This window comes from Vicugna pacos, chromosome 17 (genome assembly GCF_048564905.1).
Source record: "Vicugna pacos chromosome 17, VicPac4, whole genome shotgun sequence".
NCBI lineage: Eukaryota > Metazoa > Chordata > Mammalia > Artiodactyla > Camelidae > Vicugna > Vicugna pacos.
In genome coordinates, this window is record NC_133003.1 from 10,550,903 (window position 1) to 10,572,112 (window position 21,210).

Below are 21,210 nucleotides of genomic sequence, written 5' to 3' on the forward strand. Positions count from 1 at the left end.
GAACATTAAATTCACACAAATTCTGCACTTGGTCCTGCAGCAGACCCTACACAACCAATTCAGGGGAAACTACAAATGCTGCAAACACCAAATGTCAACACCATCCCTCCTTTTATGAGAGGGGAATGTCTGCTTTCCAACCTCAAAACTAGCTGCAGGAGAAGCATTTGCACAGGCTGAGATGCCCGGGTACATGCAGTGCCTTTTTTTTTTGGCATGTTTTTCTATGTTACTAACATTTAAATATAATTAACAATGACATAGACAAGTTTATACTGTAGAGCAGAGACAACCATGTTCAATATCTTGTAGTAACCTGTGGTGAAGAATGAGAATGAATGTACGTTCCTGTACGACTGAAGCATTGTGCTGTACACCAGAAACTGACAAAACACTGTAAACTGACTGTACTTCAATAAAAATAGATTTAAATAAATAAAATTAACAGTGATACCTCAGTTCTTAGATATCACGGCACATCTGTGTTTTTACTGCACAGTGCACTTAAGGACAAATAGTAAGATTACAGAATTAGCAGCTGTTGAAGTGAGCCCAAAATGTCGTCTAGAATTAACCACTCTCTCTCGCCAGGAGAGGATTTTGCTGTCCATTCATAAACTGGTTTCCATTGATCACCATAAATATAAACCCAAACATGAAAACCCCTTTCCTCTAGTCACCTTCAGTTGAAAGTGGAGACACTTAAACCTTACTTTATCCACATTACATGGAAGTGATTCTTCCCAAGGTTCCCTCAAAGCTCCAAGTATCCGGACTCATCCACCGCTGATCAGAGCTATCTTTTTCAATTTTTTATTGGCACCCAGGTGACTTTTTAAAAATCCAATTAAATTGGGAAAATAAATTCTCCTCTTAGAATACCTCTAAACCCCTCAGAGCTCTGATAAAGCTAGCAACAAAGAAACTAAGGAAATAAAAACCAAGGGAAATTTTTCCAAAAAATTATTAACAATAAATAAAGGGCAGGACTGGGTGCTTCCACTGCCCACCCCCGCCCCCAGCACTGTTCCTTCACTTTGGATTTGTCTTCGCTTGCATTTATATATAGGGCACATGCAATTTTTAATCAGAAAATAATTCACTTGATTCTCAAAAAAGATAGCCCTGGGCAGACGGAAGCAAACGTTACCACCCTACAGAAGGATGAGGAAAGCAGGAGGCTCATGGCCACACAATTTTGCTGACAGATGTTCCGGATCAAAACGGGGGCTCCAGAGGGAGAAAGAGACCCGACACCGCCCCTACTCCAGGCATTAACATAAATAGTCACAGTCGCCAAAAACAGGAAACTCGCGTGCCCTTCAACTGGTGAATGTGTAAACTGTGGTACATTCATACAATGGAAAACTACTCAGCTACAAATAGGGAGGGAGGAACTGCTGGTACCAGCAACCTCGCGATGACTTGTGAATGCACGGCCCGGCAAGTGAGAAAACTCACTAAAGGATTCAACAACAACAAAGATTCAGCTCCATTTCATAACCTTCCAGGGAGGACAAAACCATGGGGCTGGAGAGCAGGTCCCCGGCTGCCCGAGGCTGGGGGCCCGGGCATTTACGGGCTGATGCAACTGCTCTGTCTTGGGAGCAGGAGTGACTGCACACTGCATGCTTGTCAAAAGGTGCAGATTGTACGCCAAAAAAGGCGAAGTTTACGATGTGTACATTTACCTCAATAAACAAGAACAATACCAAAAACATCAAATAGGAAATCACCAGAGTATAAAGAAGTGAAGTCTTCCCTCCCAGCCTAAAGTTATGCAGCACGAACTGCAGGACAAAGCCTGGGATGGGGGGGCGGGGGCGGGCCGCCTCCAAGGCAGAGGAGAGGAAGGGGAAGCAGGGAGGGGGGCTCCTTCCTGCAGGACTGAGGCTCCTCCCCTCACTGGAGGCTGTGACCACAATGGGCCCAGACAGCCCAGCTCACCCCAGGGCAGTACCCACAGATGCCCCTAGGCGCCAGACCAAAACACAAATCAGGGCCTCTGGGGGAGGGAGGGAGAATCCCCAGGCCTCCGGGGTGGTGTCAGCTCCCGAGGAAAGGGGTTTGGGGCTATTTCGCTCACTACTGTTTCCCCGGGCCTCCTACTTTACCAAATCTGTCTTCACAGAATTTCAGGTTTGTCTACACAGAAACTGCACCCACGTCATTTTCACTTAAACTGTGTAATAATCCACGTATGAAGGACACACACAGGTCTGCCTCTCTTGGCCAGCACACCACTCACTGGACAGAGCTGGGCGGGGCGCAGGGCGGGGTGCCGCCTGGGGCGCGTGCAGCTGGCTGGCAAGAGTCGACAGCAAGCCGGCCAGTCACATGGACGGGGACAGTCGGCACTGCTAACTCTGCACACGTCCCGGTTCTCCTTAGCCTGAGGTCTCCCTACTATTTTCATGAAACTGTCAAATGAAGTCCAGTACCAAGTGATGCCGCTGGAGCACTGGCCCAAGCGGGCGGCACCTTCCCAGCTGTGCTGCTGAGCTCCTACTGTCTCCCAGCCTCACACCCATCCTCTACTTTCCCCGCTGAATCCCTGTGACGCTGACAAGAGGGGCTGCTGGAGGAGACAGGACACGTTCTCTTGCCTGCTTCCCAACAGACTCCTTTACTCCAGCAACACTGGGTCGTCACTCCAGGGGCGGCACCAGATTCCAGTCTTCAACACTGAAGAACCGGCTTCATCGTCCCTACCCAGAAGCCAAACCCACAGGAACCCTCCCTAAGTATTATCGACTCCAACCGCTCCTCTTTGGATCTCCCAGGCCTAGGATGGCAGCTGCTGCCCACAGCTGCTACTTCCCAGTTACTTCTCTTTGCATTTCAGCTTCCCAGGTTAACAACTCAAATAACAGGCGACAATTTTTTACATTAAATTATCTGTTGAAGTAACTAAGGTGGCTCTGGCTCAGGGACTGACAGTTATTTCCTCTACAGATTAGTAACCACGCCACTAGGGATGGGGAAAAAGAGAACCCTAAAAATACAACTACCATATGATCCAGCAATTACACTCCTGGGTAGGTATCTGGAAAAAAATGAAAACACCAACGTGAAAAGATACACGCACCCTAATGTTCATAGCAGCATTGTTTACAATTGCCAAGAGATGGAAACCACCCAAGTGCCCGTTAACAAATGAAAAGATAAAGATGTGGTACAGATCTCCAATGGAATATCACTCAGCCGTAAAAAAGGAACGAAATTTTGCCATTTGCAGCAATGAAGACGGGCCTAGAAAATATTATGCTCAGTGGAACAAATCAGACAGAGAAAGACAACTACAGTATGACATCAGTTATTTGTGGAATTTTAAAAAATAAAACAAGTGAAATAGCAAAACAGATTCAGACATGGAGAACAAACCAGTGGTTGCCAGTGGGGAGAGGGGCAAGATAAAGGCAGGGGATTCAGGAGATACAAACTACTAAGCGTACGACGGATAAGCAACAAGAATACAGCACAGGGAGTTACAGCCATTATTTTGCAATGACTTTTGATGGAGGATAATCTATCAAAATACTGAATCACTATGCTGCACACTTAAAATTAATAATATTGTAAATCAACTGTACAACAAAAAGGGGGAGGGGACCCTAACACCTTTCTTAGGGACGTCAAAAGGAAAAACTAGGTAGAAGATCTAAATTACACACTCTCCTCTAGAGTCAATCCAGTGCAGGCTCCTAGAAACCCACTCCTGTCTTTCTCTCCACTTTCTTCCTGTAACACACCATCCTCCAAGTTTCATCTTAAATTCCTCTTTCAGCCCAAACTCCTAGATTTCCTCTGGTGATGTAAATAAGACCACGTTTAGGGCTGTCACGTAGGAAGGTAAGAACCCCCTCCCCATTCACCTACTTCCTTCCAGTTCTGTCTTCTCCAAGAGACAAACCAGGAGGCTCAGGGAGGGAACAGATCTCAGACTGTTCTTATCTGTCTTCAGCAAGGAGCACGATTTTCAGCAGCAGACACTCAAATAGCTTGATGACAAATCTTAACACATCAAGTCCTATTGGCAATAAGGAACTGCCCAAATTATTTCATGGTACCAAATATTGCTTGGCCATCAACCAGGCAATATTTTTTTGAGAAAGATAAGCAGCATATTTAACTTCACAAAAAAGGAATTTTACCCGTTTGGCTGCGACTTGCAGGAAAAGCTGAAGACAATTTTTTTTCCACACATGGTTATGTACGTGTATATTGAAACACAAATTTTTCTACCTCCTTCTTCAAAGCATCTCTGTGTAAATTATAACACCCTCTACCAAAGGTCTCTGAAAAGGTAACTCCTACCACCCCTACTTGAAAAGTCAGGTTAAGTGACTTGTCCAAGGTCACACCACTACTGCAGGGTAACACTGAACTGTAAACCCAGGTCTTCTTACTCTAAAGCTCGTGCTCTTGTTACCAAGAGGCTACAAGCATTTCCCCATTTACTGTTGCCCTTTTCATCCCCAAACTCTCCCCTCCTTTTGCTTAATGTGAGAGATGACATTTACACAGCTGAGCATCTTCTGAGTCAAACCCAACCTGCGTTGCCTCTGAGAACCGACAAAATCTTCCTGTCATTGGTCCTTCAGTCCATCCACTAACACCAACCAAGGCCAGATCTGGTGCAAGAGCTCGACCAACTACCGCCAGAGTGCTTGCTCTTAAGTGCTGACGCCTCGGTGCAAGGACGCTGGGGCAGGGGCAGGGGCAGGGGGCGGCCTCCCCTGCCCAAGGTCACGGATGGAACAGGGCTGTGTCAGGCTGTTCGGCAGAGGAAGCACCTTTGCATTTGGATACTGTAGAGATCTCCTGTGAGATGCAGTCATCAGTCCTAGAAATCAGTTAAAACGCAAGGCTTCTTCCTTGCTCAATTATTGTTCTGGCGATACTTTGCATTGCGTTAATCCTGGAAGGGGAGAGGCAGTCACAGTAATGACTGTCACAGTCACTTTTGCCAAGAGACAAAAGAGGACCGTTTGTAACTATCTGTATGCTATTTAATTTCTCTGTAATAGTTCAGAAAAGATGAAAACAAGATAAGACACAAGAAGCTAAAAATCCCAGCAACATATTTAATACTAAATATCAGATTTTTAAGGACTAGTTTCAAAATAAATTTTTGCCAAATATTATATATAAATAGCGCTGTGAAGAGGGCCGGACCAGGCAAGTTCCTGGTAAGTTCCTTTCCACCACCCCAGCCTGTCTCCCCCTTTGTAAAGGAGCCATTTTTCCACGATGATTTAAGGCCTTTCTTGTAATAACTGACGTTTCCTCTTCAGGGACACCTGAACACACACCTGACAACACCGTGAAATTAAAGCTTATAAAATATTCCAGTCCCTGAAATCAGGCTGTTCCCTTGAGCAAGTTGATCCGTTTCCTTGAAAGGCCAGGGTTCCAAAAAAGATCAAGACTTTAAAGATTAATGGTTCTCAAATACATCCCATAAAATGTGAGCAGAGAAATTGGCCTTCCATCTTAAAAAAAAAAAAAAAAAGCTGAGGGCACTGATGTAGCCTCTAAGGACACTCATGCCTCTTTGCCCCTCGGCTCGGGGAGCCCTGGAACCTTAAAATGGTCTAGAAACCAGAAGTTAAAGTTGAGTTCCAGATTTTCTAAAGTCAAACAAAGTTTATGCATGTTTCTCCAGTTCACCTAGAATCACCCGAAACAATCACTACATCTTTCCACTTAGATCACAGCAAACTGACAGAGAAGCACAGCTCAGCCACAATTTCCAGCGCTGACAATTAGTTTTCTTCTACAGCACCCCCTTTTGGGGAAAGAGGGCGGGGTGGGGTGAGGAGTCAGCTTCAATACTCTTCAACAGTTTATTAATAAAAGCTATTACGAGTGTTTACAGCTGCCTTCTACTGTGGGACCCTGCCATGACGGTTAACTGGAATCCTCACAGCCCTGCAAAGTGTTACTGCTATTTTATTATAGATGAGAAAACGAAGGCTGAGCAAGAATCTCGATCTAAAACCACACTAAGAGTGCTTAAGTAAAAAATAAAGCTAAATAAACAGACATCTTTAATCAGAAACATCACAAAAACATTTTCCCAACTACGACTAAAACTTTCCTTACCATAGCCACTTTTCTGCTCAACACACATTCAGAACAAGCTTACAGATGATCCTAAGACAGGAAGCTCTCCCTCTGACACTGATCCCAAAGAGAGGCAGAAGGCACAGACCAAAATCTGCAGAGGTGGTCTATCTAACCCATAATCGCGACAGCTAATGTCACCTATTCACAATTCTCATTTTGTAAAAACCTGTGCTGAAGAAGTCATATCAGACCCATAGTTAGTAGGAAATCTACACGTGCAGATCTTTTTAGTACAAAAGCATTTCTGTAATTATCTCAGTTAATCAAAGATATGAAAGTTTGCAAAAACCCACTGGCATATCAAGAGAAAAACACATTTTTAATTGGAAACAGTTAAGGTTAGAAGGAAATGTCCGACAAAACTTTCCAGAAGTAACAATTAAAGGATATAGCTGCTGACAGAGGACAGAGGCTGGGGGGACGGGGGGTCCTCTCAGGGACTCTCAAAATTCAGAGTGCGGGAGCTGGGGGGACGCCCTCAGTCTACACAACTGACTCTGACCCACTTTGTACTCCTGTGCACACTGCTCCGCTTCATTCAAATTCCATTAATGTAGACGGGATCTGCAACTCAGCAGAAGCCTGTCTGACAATCACAGTCAAGAATTATCCCCTTATTCATGATCACGGATCCCCTTCTCAATATTTGCAACTTCAGGTTGCTAACCTATTAGTAGTAACTTTATCACCAAAGAGAACAGTTCCACCATGTGTGTGGAAAATTGTTTTGAACAAATTACCAACTTCTTGGGCGCACTGATCATTAAACTGGGGTCATCACGCAGATTTACTCAAAATAGGACTCACTGGGTGGGAACTGGTGCTCAGGTAAGGAACTGTCTGGGGGGGTAACAGAAAACCTGTATTAAGGAGGACAAAACACTGGCCTGATGTCTTCAGATTGAATACCAATCTCCCAAAATCTCACGTTGGGTGTGGGTGGGAGATGCAATCCAGCAGCTGGGGGTCTCTCTGTTCCCCCTCATCATTCCACCCTCCCTTCAAAGCCAACTGTAAGCAAACTATCTAAAACATGAAGGAAGCTGGAGAGGCAATCTGAAGAGGGGAAGAATTATGCTGGAATAGGGTTTAAGCCAAATAGTTTCGGATGTAAATAGCCAAAGCTCAGCCCCGCACCCCTCCCAATTTTTCTGTTAAAAAGTCAAGAGTTCTGTCAATCAAAACAGTCAGTCTGGTTTCAGTCAGCTACGTTTGTGGGTACAGAAAAAACCTCAAAGGGAGAAGAATAATTCAGTATTGAAGCAGCAAGAGGTCACATCAACGGAAGAGGAAGATGGCTCGAGCTCCCTCCTACAAGTCACAAAGCTTGGAAGGTCGAGGAAATGGGGAACAGAGTGGGCTCCAATGGTGGCATGGAGCTCCCTTTAGGTAACTGTAATTCTTTATCAACATCTTTCCTCTGCTCTCTTCCAAAACAAGAAACGGCCACAACAGCCTTTAGTGAGCCAAGCCTTTAACTCTGTTAGTGTTATGCGGAAAAGGGGGGAGGGAACACCACTTTGAAACCGCCTGCATGGTAGAACTCTTCTCAACCTCTCCCTTAAGTGTCCTGAAGGAATGACATAGAAACGGTCCTTTATTCACAAAGAATGAATACATCTGAAATAAACCAAGCCCAGCGTGAGGAACGGGTAAGAAAAAGCAACTCACGTGACTTAAGTTAGCACCAAAGGAAATACAACTTGGAGGTGACTAAACTTTACAGCTATAGGATTATCAAAGAAGTTAAAATTTCTCATAATCAGAAGAACTTAAACCCTTTCTTCTGGCAAACTACGTGAACAAAAAAAAGCATTTTAACCATTTCACCTCATTTTTATCTTCCTCCAAAGGTATTCCCTTTCCATATATGCACAAGTTGCTTTTAAAATGAGAATATAAATAGCCAAACAGCTTTGCTCAAAACTGTACAGGACAGGAGAAAGTTGCTTCCATTAAGCAGTGCTTCAGGAAAGTATGTTTTACTGCTGGTTTTAGCACCCTGAAATCTGAAAGGGGCTCTCTCAAATTAATATTTTTAAGTGGCTAAAATGGGAAGGAACACGTGGGGGGAAAAGGGGGACTTTACTCAGTCTTCAAACACTTTCAGATTTCTTTATACCATGTACAGCTATTTAACTTGAAAACACCTGAATCATTAACAGTGTGCAGTACTATCACAGGAAGAACGAAGTCTGAGAAAGTGCCTGTTTTCTTCCTAAAATATCTTCATTGTTTCCAAAATATGTATCCCTAGATGGGAAATAAAGATCTTGCAGACCAAAAGCAAGTCTACGCAGCCCCAAACCAGTGTTTACTCCTTAGGAAGGAAAACCAGTCACAAGCCTCCCCAGACAGTGCTAACACTTCCTCGGCCTCAATGCTACCAGCGCCCTTCAGGACCCCGGGCTGTGCCTGGAGGCAAGCGCTCCATCACAGGCCAACCAGCCAGAGCCCACCTCCCTGGGAGCCATGTTGATAAAACCCATCTCGGTGCACTTTAATGGAGGACAGCATATTCCTCAGCTCCAACGTGAATATTCAAAAAGCCCACAAGTAGATTACACGTAAAGCTAAGTTACTAACATCTCAATAATGAACAATTCTCTCCCATATAGTCTCACCAAGCATTTTCTTAATTCAAAAGATTTCAATCTACAAACATCTCCCTACCTGCTGGACTGGGTTCAGAGCAGGAATCTCCAGTTACTTCCAAGGTATGGAAAGTTCGGTTTTCTGGTGAATAGGTGAGCTGTATGTGCAAAGCGGACACACATGCACCTAGCCTACATAACGGGTCAAAAATGGGGTGCTGAAACAATGAGAATGCATATATCTTCACTTTTTCTCTTGTCCTTACCCCCCCCAAAAAAAGTCTGCATATAAGTTTTACAATTTACACAACACATGCACATGCATTTTTAAACTTCCACTGGGTATGCATGCCTGAAAAGCTTAGACTCTGGGAGTGCAGAATAAAATGAACATTGGTGCCAACACTAGCACAATCGTCATTTACAGTGACTTATTTGACTTATTCGAAGTAAGATCACAAGACAGGAATTCATTCCACAACCAATTATTTTAGGCAGCAAACCGCCTTCCTCAAAGTGGTTTGAGGCTGATTTTGAGAGTGGTGTTCAGGGGAAAGACAGTCCCCCTCCAAGCCTAGAATGGCTCAATATTCAGGGTCACATTGGGTTGGAATTCTAGGACTTATCTTTCCAGGAACTCTATTTTTTTTTTAAGTCCAATGCAGGGACCAAAAATTAATTCTACCAATACTTGCACCCCATTTTCCATCTAGGAGACTCAGGAAAAATCACCCCCCCCACCGCCTTCCTAACTGGGAACAATATTGATACCCTTGGTGTGACAGTTTACAAAGTATCCCTCAAGATGGCAACTGTGTCACCCCCCTCCCTCCAGGGACAAAGTCCAGGGAACAAGAGAACAGGAACACGCTCCTACCCCACTCTCTCCATTTACAGAATGAACTCTCGCCACGTACAGAATCCTGACGCCCAGCCCTGAACACACACCCTTTCTGCTCCCAGTGTCGCCTCGAGGCAGCACAGGGCTCACATCCCATTTGCAGTAACAACATTAAAGGGCACCTTGGGCGGCTGCTGCAGCGCGCTCCAGTCCCGTCCACCCTCTACTTCACCTCGCAAAGGGATGCAGACCCTCGCCCAGTCCCGCTGTGCCCCCCTGGGCCCGCGCCGCCTCCCCCCACCTCTCCGGGGCCCCTGTCTCCAGTTCCCCGCCCGCCGATCCGTCCGTCCAACTGTCCATCCGCGGGGCCTGTAGGCCTCTGGAACTGACCACCCAAACTATGTTTTTGAAATGGGCCAAATATAGAGTGGGAGCAAACAACTCTTATCCTTTTGCTGGAAAGCTCACCTCCCTCCTTTTAGGTTTTAAAGTCATGTTTTAAACCAAAGGCTCAGGCTACCTTGTCAGTCCTGAGGGCCCATTCCCAGGGAGATGTTCAAGGAGAGTCCTCGGTAAGAGACCCTACCAGCTGCCCCCCACACCCGACCTAAAATTAAATGGGGAAAGCCAGGGTTGGGGGGCCCCTTCCCAAGGTCAGGTAGCATCAGTCCCCATAAGGCAAGGGCGCTCTGAATTATTTAATGGAGCCTGTTGAGACGGGAAGCAACTCAGGAAAGTAGCACATTTCAAAAATTGAAGTAGGTTATATGTACAGTACGTGTACATTTTACGATACGTGGATTTAGGCATTCAGATCGTCACAATCAGACAGAGGACAGGAAGGTCATCCTCCCAAGTGCCCTCAGACTTCTTTTCCCAACCAGAAGAAAACTAAATTTTTTTTACAGCAACAATATTCCAAAGCTGTTAAGGGTCACGCTTTTGGAAGGAGAGAAAGAACTGAGGCCGTGGGTGGGGCCCCCAGGTGAACCTTCTGACTTACCTCCTAACACTTCAAGTTCTCTATTCACCCCATTGTTTTGTCCCTTTAAACCTGAATTTTCTAACATCCCAAATTCAAGAACCACTAAAGAGATCTAAAAATAAACTTCCAAGTTTCCTTCCTTTAATGAAAAAAATCAACGAGAAGTAGAATTTTTGCTCAAAATTGAGCAAGTTTCACGTTTCTAAAGGATAGCTCGTCTAACAATGTGATCCCTTAATGCTTTTGCTCAACTTCAATCTAGCATTGCACAAGTTAAAAAATCCGATTTTCAAGGCATCCAGGTACCTTCCAGGGTGAGGGGAGTGCCACTTCTCACTTAATCCGCTCCCATACCGTTTGAATGGTTTTATAATTTAAAAAGTGTATAAACCTTTTACAAGTCTGGCAACACTGAGCATCTACTGTTTTAGCCCAAATAAAACGTATGTGGATCTTTAACTGGGAATATAAATAAAACCTGACATTTAAACTCAACTGGTGGGAGGGAGGGTTCAATCAACGCCCCTGCCAGGAGGGAAATTGTGGCGGATTCAAGGCGCCCTCTCCCTCGCCTCCCCCTCCTCCTAATCTTCCCAGTGAATTGGCTCTCTCTCCTCCATTCCTGGGATTCGGATGATCGGTATTTGACTCAATCCATTTTTGAAAGAACTTTCTGGAAACATTCACCCATGAATGTGGGAAAACTTTGAAGGTTAGTTCACTTGAAGCTTAAAAAAGGAAAGAAGAAAAAAAAAACTACCCCCTATGTTTCATGCCTAGAAGGAAACTTTTTAAAAAATGATGCGTCCACAACAAGTACATTAGAATTTCAACTTTTTTCCAATAGGAGAAGCCGGCTGAAGGCCAGCAGGCAATAGCTCCGCCCTCCTCCCCAAATAACAGGTTAGGAGCCGAGCTGGCTGCGCTGGGCAAGCCTCAGCCGCGCTCGGAACCAGCACGCCCGCTCCACCTCGCAGGCAGCCAACTCCCACCCCGACTTTGAAATCTGCTCCCCTCCAAGGCGAGACCATAGCACCAGGTCTCACCGGTCTACAGGTACAGATTGCATTAAGTTACCGACCCCCTCAACAGAGGGTGCGCCTCAAAACTTCCCTCCGCTGTGTCCCGGTGGATGGAAAGTAGTCACATGGTGTGAAAAAAAAGCAACAAAGGTTTTATTCCACAGCCAAAAAAGAGCCAAATCAAGCCCAAAGGCTGCTATGCAGCCCTGGGACTCTGCGCGCCGGGTTCGAGCCCCTGCAGCTGGGTCGGCTTGTTTTCCATGGGAAGTCGAGCCCCTGGTTGAATGGGGTGGGGACACCTCCCAACCAGGGAAACCGGTTCCCGTAGGGATCGAAGCCGGCGCAGCCGGGGACGGCCCAAGGACTCCCAGCTAGGTGAGGGCAATGGGCAAGGTCTCCCGAGTCCGCTTCTCCGGGAGCAGCGGAGGGCCCACGAGGCCAAAGGGCGATTCCACACAAGGGAAGTTCGGCGGCCAAAACACGCTTTTTCCAGAACCGCGGGAGTAGAAGGTCTGAAAACCCAAGGCCCCTTGGCCCTCAAAGATCCGTAGTTGCCCTACTAGCCAACACAAGGAGGCAACGACTACCAGCGTCCCAACAAAAAGTACAGTCCTCCCTCATAAGCGCGCACGTGGAAGCCAGGTCTGCACACGCACACGCGCTCCACAACCACCCACTCACCCACACGGCCATCTCTTCCTGGCTCATGCCGTACCTAAAGCAACAGTCGACAAATTCTACAAACAAACCTGGGGGGTGGGGGGGCCTAAAGCAGAGCCCTCACCAAGCTGGAAGGCCTCTAGCGTACCCGCACAAGGAGACTGCGTCTACACACACACACACACACGCTTCCATCCCGTGTCTCACTAAAACAATAGTCTGCACGCTTTATCAAACAGAAATGAAGAAAGTCGAAGTCCATCAAGAAGAAGGGGTGTCTCCAGCCCCGGGAACCGTCGGGGAGTAGATGAGGGACCCTAGCACATAGAGGCCAGGTCTACACAGACACACATCTACCTCTTTCCGGCTCATACCTAACCGTTTTGCCACACAGAAAATGAGATACGGAAGCGGGGGACTTCACGTTTTGGGACCCTTCGGGGAGGCCCGCACAGAGACCAGATCTTCTACATACAAAACTTCCCAGGTCGTGATCTACTTGGTGGCAAGAACTGCCACGTAGCCAAACGAAAAAGAAAGAATCCGGAAAGGAGTGGACACTTCCCTGGCTTAGGAACCGGTTCGGAGGCCGCCGCGAGCCCGCACGCGGCCCCCCGGGGAACAGACCCGCGGCCCCCGCACTCACCTCGTCGTCGTGGTGCTGGCAGAAGCCGAGGCGCTCGGGGAAGACCGAGAGGATGGAGAAGGGCGCGCCAGGGAAGGACGGCCCGAGTCCGAGCTGCTGCGCCGCGGCGGCGGCGGCGGCGGCGGCGGGGCCGGGCGGGCCGCGCTCGATGTAGTGGTCCTTGGTGAGGCGCACGCGCTGGTGCGCGCGGACGCAGTTGTCGCACAGGTGCTCTTGGCAGTCGAGACAGCGCGACGAGGCCGCGTTTCCCTCGTCGCAAGAGCTGCACCCGTGGGGCCGGCGCAGCAGCAGCGCCGACGGGGAGGCCGCAGGGCCGCCGGGGGCTGAGCGGGGAGGCGCGGGCGGCGGCGGCGCGGGCGGGAGCGGCGGCGGCGCCGAGGCGGCCGCGCGCGGGTGCGCGTGGTGCGCGTGGTGCCGGTGGTTACTGTGGCCGCCCGCGCCTGCCGCGGCGCCCGCCCGCCCGTTCTTGGGCGGCGGCTCGTCGGCTGTGGCCACCACGGCGTCGAGCAGGTTGCTGAGGAGGAAGGCAGACGACGGCAGCGCGTCCATGCCCGCCGCCTCGGCCAGTACGACCTTCTGGTCGCACACGGGACAGCGCAGCTTGAGCGGCTCTCCCGGCGCGCCGCCGCCCGCCGCCGGCAGTCGGTGCGCCTCGAGGCACGGGCGGCAGAAGGCGTGCAGGCAGGGCAGGACGTGCAGGCGGCGCGCCGCGGCCCCGGGGCCCCCGCCGCCGCCCCCCGACGACGTAGACGTCTGCGAGGACGACGACGACGCCGACGAGTTGGAGGAGAGCGGCGCCGGCGAGCCGCACATCTCCTTGCACAGCAGGCAGATCTGGAAGTCGGTCTCAGGGAACGAAGCCATTTGCAACCAGGCCCGAGGAGGGAGGAGACCAGAGAGGAAGAGGAGGAGGAGGAGAGAGCGGACGAGGTGGGTGGGGGAGCCGCCGACTCACTCAGAAAAAGGCATCGATTAGGCCTGCAATCCGGGAGCCCGCATCAGAGCGGCGCGGCCCGCTCGGCCTCGTCTTGTCCGGCCCGCGCGCTGCCACCCCGACACTGCGGGCATTAAATGCCACTCTCCAGAGGCGACACAGATTCCTCCCGGAGTAGGACGTGGGGGCTGCGTGCCTTCCGAAGCGGGAGCGCCGGAACAAGTCCCGACACGCGAGGGGCGAGCGGGGGCAAGGAGGTCAGAGGACTCCCTGGAGCAGCTGCAGCTTAGCTTCTCGCCAGCCGTGGGGAGTCCCCGAAAATCGAGTCCGCTGTGCAATCCCAGTTCCGGTGGGAGAAGTAGAATTTGGTTCGACGAGTATTTGGTGCGTGGCTTTTCTTTAAACGGATTTAGTTAGTCTCTTCTTGGGAGAGGAAGGCTCCCCAAACTAGCAAAGGCGGGAGCGGGGCGACGCCGAGCCCGTGTCCCCCCGCGCGACGCCAGCCGCCCCGCTGCATGACGCGGTGGCCAGGGGCTCCTGGGTGGCCCGGCGTGCGGCGCTCCGGGCTTGCGCACGGCCCGTTGCGGCCTCCCTGCAGGGCGGTCGGCCCCGCCGCAGCTGCAGCTAGTGGGGGCCGGCCGCGGCCGCACGAGTGTAGTACGCACGCGCGCCCCACGCGCCTCGAGTCTCCCGCGCGCCGGCCTAACCCGGCCGCGCTGCCGGCGCTTAACACGCACGCGCGCCCCACGCGGCCCGGGGCCCTCTCGCCCCCGCCTCGCCCGGGCTGGGCGCCTCCCGCGCGCTCCTTCTCTGGTTTAGCCGCGCCGTAGCGCGGGGCCGCAGGTCCCCGCGGGCCGTCCTGAATTATTCATCGGCAGGAAGATATTAGATGTACTCGCTGCCCGCTCCGCGCGAGCCGTCGTGCAATGCTATCCGAGCTCCGCGCGCGCCCCGCGCCCCTCCTCCTCCTCACGTCCGTCCTCTCTGAAACCTTGGCAGCGAAGGGGGATCACATTTCCTTTGTCATCGGGCCATTTCGCCCTCGCTTGGTCCCCCCTCCGATCCCTAGCCGCGGGGACGGAGCCTCCACCGGGCGCGCCGGAATCAGTGGAACCGGCTACGGCCCGGCGCGGGGAGCTCGGGAGCCGCGTGGTCAGCGCCGCCGGCCAGCGCCCGCGTCATCTTCTTTCTGAAAGGAGTCACCGAGCAAGACTCGGGTGGCCCGGCCGCGCTGCGTCTACCGGGCTATGCTCGCGCCGTGCGCCCGGGCCTCCTGGGGCTTTGCACGGCTCCCCAATTCGGGGTGCGTGCGCGCGCGCGCCCCCCTCTTTCTCTGCTTTGCCGCCTCTTCTCCTCCTCCTCTCAGTAGGCTGGTTATTGGGACTGATCGGAATTCGGAATCCTTTTAATCTCCAAAGGAGCAAACTCACTTCCGCCCGAGTGCTGGGAGGGGGCTGGGGGAGGGGACACAGGGGAGGGGGTTCCAGGCAAACAGGAAACATTAGCCCTCACGGCACGGCTCGCTTTTGTGTGCTCCCTCCCTCCTCCCTCCTCCCTCCCACCTCCTCCCTTCTCCAGGCCGCTGGGGAGATGAACGCCCCCGGGCTTCAGTGTGACGACCTTTGAAACCTTCTGAGCGAGGAATGGAGAGGGACTCTTCCGTTTATTTCAGAAAAGAAAAAAGATTTCATTCTGAATCCTGGTTCTACAGAGGCTGATATACACTGCCCGTGAGATCTGGATTCCCCACCATAACCACCTTTTTTCTTTTTCCTTTTACGTTTTTTTGGGGACTGCATGTCTGTGATCAACACCAAAACATCAAGCATTTGTGTGCAGTCGAAATTAAACAAATCTGAATTTTGATCTGCAGAGGGGTCAGTTTCCTTTTGAGTTTTACTGGGGGGAGGTGGGGGGCAGAGGGCAGCTGTTCAGGGGAGGTTCCTGGTGACGGCCCCACGGCCATCTGGGTGGTGCCCGAGGCTGCCTGGGCGGTTGGTTCTGGGAGTCGCACTCGCTCGGTCCTGGAAAGAGACTGACTTGGGAGAGTGTAGAGGGCCACAAACCAGGCTTTAGAGGGTATCTGGTGTGGAGGCCTGCGGGTGGAACAACTGTCCCAGTCTTAACACCAAGCTGTGAGTGACATCTTGGGTCCCACTTATATAGGCAGCAGCCTGCATGAATCTCAAAAACATCATGTTAGGAGAAAGAAACCAAACACAAAAGAGTTCATTCTGTGTGACTGCATATAGAAGAAATTCTAGAACAGGCAAAACTAAGCTGTGGGGATGGGAAAAGAACACTCGGGTGAGAGAGTAGTGACTGGGAAGGATGAGAGAATCTTCTGGGGTGATGAAATAGAAATATATTTGTGTGTAATTTGTCAAAACTTGTAAATCTGCCGTTTAAGATCTGTGCAAAATTTCACATCTGTGTAAATTATACTTCAATTAAAAAAAACAAACTTGATGTCCAACCTAAATAACCATGCCTGTATCATAACAATGAAATAAAAAAAGGAAAACTGTGTATATACATCCCAGCTCTTTCTCTTTATTGGCTCACCAGAACTCAGGGAGTTTTCTAAAGAAACACCCCTTAAATCAACCTGCCGGACAAGCATGTAGAAAGCCCCAGGCTGCAGAAACACCACCCGAAAGGGACAAAGCCATCGTGGGGGCCAGCGCTGTCGGAGATGGTTAGAATTCCAGGTGAGGGCAAGCCATGGCCCGAGCCCTCAGCTGCCCTCAGGAGTGGTCTCCTCAGCACCTGGAGCCAATCTGAGCTCAGTGAACATTCACCAAGATGTGTGAGCAATGCAAAAGTTATTATCAAATAAAACCAGAACATATGTCAATTTTATCTCATTAAAACTGGGGTTAAAGAAAGGCAAGTATTAGCTCAGTGGCAGAGTACATGCTTACCGTGCACAAGGTCCTGGGTTCAATCCCCAGTACCTCCATTAAAAAATAAATAAACCTAATTACCTACCCCCTCCAAAAAAAAAAAAAAAAAAAAGCTCCTTCTTTGTCAATGAAAGAGAAGTAAACATTTTATACTTTAAAGATTAGAGAGGAGCTTTTCATGCAACCATCTTCTTCCACGGCTTGAGACCTGAGTGTAAACACGTGCAGGCTCACATGTGAATTTTCCTACAGAATTTTGTCCCATTCTGGCCTTGCTTCAGCAGAGGTGTTGTATGTATCCTTTCACTGTTTCTTTTTCTTTCTTTAATTTGCTTGCTTTTTTTTTTTTTTTTAAAGGAAAACAGATAGGGGAGGAGAATCTCCAGAAGGAAGATGGCCCCAGAGGGTCAGAAAAGGGATGGGCCAGACCTGCTGTCTCTCCCTTGGGTTGGCCCCACCCACAAGCATCTAAGAAGGTTTTTTTTTTTTTTTAAAAAAAAAAAAAAGTATTACCAGAGTTGGGGAAAAATTACCACTCCTCCTGGTCCTACAACACTAAATATCTTGCCAGTGGCTAGCGGAGGTGTTAGTCAGCTGAGAGAGACATCTTGGAGGAGCAGGAAGGCTGTAACTCCAGAAAGAGGAATCAAACTTGACAGCAGTTGGTGAGTTTGTTTCCTGGGGACGATTGCGCACAATAAGCCAAAAAGAAAAGGAAAAAAAACAAAAAAAGGAAAGAGAAGGAGCAAAAGGGTTTTGATTTCTCTACATGAAGTAGCTTCCCTTTCTTCCCTTTCTTGAACTGACGGGACATTGCCAGGAATCAGGGCTGCAGTGTAAATTGTTAAATTAGCACATTTCTTATTTCCATTAAGACTAAATTTACCCTAGGTGGGAAAGAGGGAAATTTTTAAAGCAACTACTTTAACCTCAATTGTACAGCGATACAGTTACGGGTTTTTTAAATATGGTATAGTGATAAAGAACAAATTAGGATTTGACTTTAATAAGGTTATAGCTTTTCCAGGAGAGGAACAGGAGCCACATATCCAGATGAAAGGCCAAAGACAGTCTCTTGCTATAAACTAGTATTAAATTTTTCATTGCCATCCTAGCTAATAAACACCCTTTCTTAGCAAGGGAGGAGCAAGCAGCCATCCAGTTTTCCTTAATATTAGAAAGGGAGTATATATATACCTTTGCGAATCCTGAAAATAAATCATTTGTATTTAAATAAGCAACCACTTTTTGAAAGAAACCAGTTCTGAAATTATGGAGGCAGTAAATCTGCATGCTTTCTCAAATTCATTTGTAACCATGTTTTGTTTTCAAAGATGACACTGGCCCCTGCTGCTCTCAGACCTGGGGATGGGGTTCCACCACACTGCCATCTGAGTGACTCTGCTTCTGCTTTTTCCATCTGATCCTTTAATTAAATATCTGATGTACCCGCTTGTTTTCATGTCAAAATTGCACCTTTCACCATGGTCCTCAGGGTGCATTCACATAAGTTTTAAATACATAAATCACCAGGAAATTCTTTTTAAACATTAAACAAACATTACATCACAATAACTATTTTAAACCATGGGGGCGGGGGTTGGGGGAGGCAGTACCAGACAACCAACCCTTGAATCTTTGCCTGCAATCTGCCAGTGGAAGGCGGATTGGAGTTCCACACACCGGGTCAACTCTTAACTCTGCCCTGACTCTGGCCTTGGAGTCGTTATCAGAAGTGTGTCAGCTGCTTTCAACAACCCGGAGTTCAGAATAGCAACAAATTAGAGGATATAAACTCTGGTCGCCTACAACTTTATAGGCTAGGGTAAAGAACCTTGAATTTTACATGTGAGGTTAAAGTCAATATCCAGCTTTGGGAGTTAAAAGTAGTTCAGCGTTCAGCCAGGCTTACATCCCAGCTCAACAGCCTTAACTCTGTGGCCTTGAGCAAGTTACTTCACCTCTCTGTGCCTCCGATTTCTCGTGCACATAACCGGACTGGTGCAAGCACCTAGCCCATCAGAATTAAACGAGCTACTAAATGTACAGTGCTTAGTACAGTACCAATGACCTGGAAGCACACATTTAAACATTAGCTTTTTGTGGGGGAGGGTATAGCTCAATGGTAGAGTGTGTGCTTCGCATGCATGAAGTCCTGGGTTCAATCTCCAGTACCTCCATCAAATAAATAAATAAACCTAATTACCTACCCCCAAAACAAAAACAAACAAAAACAAAAATTTATTTTTTAAAAAGAAAAGAAAATGCTACAAAAATTTAGCCTTTTGTTTTCATTGCTGTTATTACCATCATTACTGTACTGCAGAGTAGTTTACAAACTGCCTGCCTACCCCTTAAATGTGCTGTTGCCCAGTCGCTACCCTCCACTGAACCTCAGCGTCTCATCCTCCTTCCCCTCCATCATAGTTGGAGTCTTGCCTCCCGCCGCTCACAGCTCAAGACCCCATGGTGGCTGCCTGTGGCCCACCATGTTTAAGCTAAGTTCTCAGCCTAGATTTTCTAAAATGCAATGTGTGTCTTTCATAATAAAGGGGCAAAAAACTATAAAAGTCGTTTTTTTACATAAATACAGCAGAAAATCAAGAGATACGTAAATCGGTACCTACTGATCTGTAACTGCGGAAGCCTGACCAGCTTCTCATTCCAAACAGTCTCTGATTTTGTAGCTTCGAAAGACTATCTGCCATTTAAGTTATCCCTGTTTCAGCCTACCCCTGACCCTTACTCATTCCACCTGCTCCAGACTTCATGCGCTCCCTCTTACCTGAAGAAGTCAACTCAGACTGCTTTCCCTCTCGGCCAAGAACCTCTCTGCCCTGTCCCAAATCTTCCTTTCCATTGCTTTTCCACACAAGCCCTGCCAGCTGTCCACATACACCCAACTCAACAGCTTAGGACCCATGATGTCCTTCCTCTGACAGGGCTCTTCCTGAGGCCAGGAGTATCGCCCCTCCCCCAGGGTCTGGGTGGCCACTAGTGTATGGCAGAAGTGATGCTATGTGTGTTCTTCAGAACTGGCAGCATCCACCTGGGTCTTTTGTAGCGTGAGCCACCATGTAAGAAGTCTGACATCCCTTCTATACAGACCACATGGAAAGTCCCTGAGTGAGGGAAAGGGGCCCATTGGAGCCCAGCCTCCCAGCCGTCTCCACCAAGGATGCAGGCATGTGGGTGAAGCCATCTTGGACCACCTGGACCATCCCAGCTTGAATACCACCAAGTTGGTGCCACCGGGCTTCACTCACTGATCCACAAAATTGCAAAATATGATAAAATGGTGGCTGTTTTAAGCCACTAAATTTTGCGGTCATTTGTTACACAGCAATAGATCACTGGGACATGCCCACCCGCACCTGACACATATTCTCTGCCAGATTAACATCCCTGAGTTTCTTCTTCCTTTCTTGTTTCCTTCCTTTTTTCTTTTCCTTTCCTTCCCTTTCCCTTTCCCTTTTCCTTCCTTCCTTCCTTCCTTCCTTCCTTTCTTTCTTTCTTTCTTTCTTTTCCTTTCTTTCTTTCAACAGCTTTATTGAGGCACAACTGACATATAATAAACTACACACATTTAGAGATAGTTTGATACACTTCGATTTATGGATATCCCCATAAAAACTATCACCACACCAAAGTTTTCTTGGACCGCTTTCTTTTTTAAATTTTTTTAGTTTGAAGTTGATTTACCGTGTTGTGTTAATTTCTAGTGTACAGCATAGTGATCCAGTTATCATATATATATTCCTGTTTCATATTTTTTCATCGTTGGCCATCACAAGGTATTGAATACAGTCCCTGTGCTCTACAGTAGGACTTTGTTGTCTAATTTATGTATAGTAGTTAGTAGTATCTGCAAACCTTGAACTCCCAGTTTATCCCTCCACCCCCACTGAACTTCCCCCTGGTAACTGTAAGTTCGTTTTCTATATCTGTGAGTCTGTCTCTGTTTTGTAAATAAATTCATTTGTGTTCTTGGACCCCTTGATAAACCCTGCTTTTAACCTCTCCCCAAGCAACCACCCATCTGCTTTCTGTCACTATAGATAAGTTTGCATTTTCTAGAGTTTTGTATAAATGGAACCATATAACACGTATTCCTCTGCACCATTTCTACTTTCTTGAGGGGCGGGGATCTGGCTTCTTTCACTCAGCATATTACTTTGTGATTAATCCATGATGTCCGTGGATTGGTAATTCCTTTCTTTGTACTGCTGAGTAGATGGATACACTGCAATTTGCTGATCCACTTACTGTTGATGGGACATTTGGGTTTGTTTTCAAGTTTTGGCTATTACAAATACGGTTGCTCTGAACATTCATGTACAAGCCTTTGTTTGGAAGTGTATATCGTTTCTCTTGAAGAAATACCTATGCGTGGACTGGCTGGATCACAGAGCAGGTGTTTGTAAACTTTTCAAGGAACCACAAAATGGTTTTAAATAGTGTTGTACCATTTTACATTTCCACCAGCAGCG

General features: G+C 48.2%; 1 protein-coding gene across 1 annotated transcript in view; it reads right to left on the bottom strand.

The window, feature by feature from the left end:
• Nucleotides 1–14,001, bottom strand: part of TRIM71 (tripartite motif containing 71) — a 60,700-nt gene extending 46,699 nt beyond the window's left edge. Inside the window, exon 1 of the mRNA XM_072940936.1 lies at nucleotides 12,881–14,001. Coding sequence (XP_072797037.1) covers nucleotides 12,881–13,744 — 864 coding nt within the window. The 5' untranslated portion in view covers nucleotides 13,745–14,001. The remainder of the gene's footprint in view (nucleotides 1–12,880) is intronic.
• Between the last annotated feature and the right edge of the window lie 7,209 nt (nucleotides 14,002–21,210).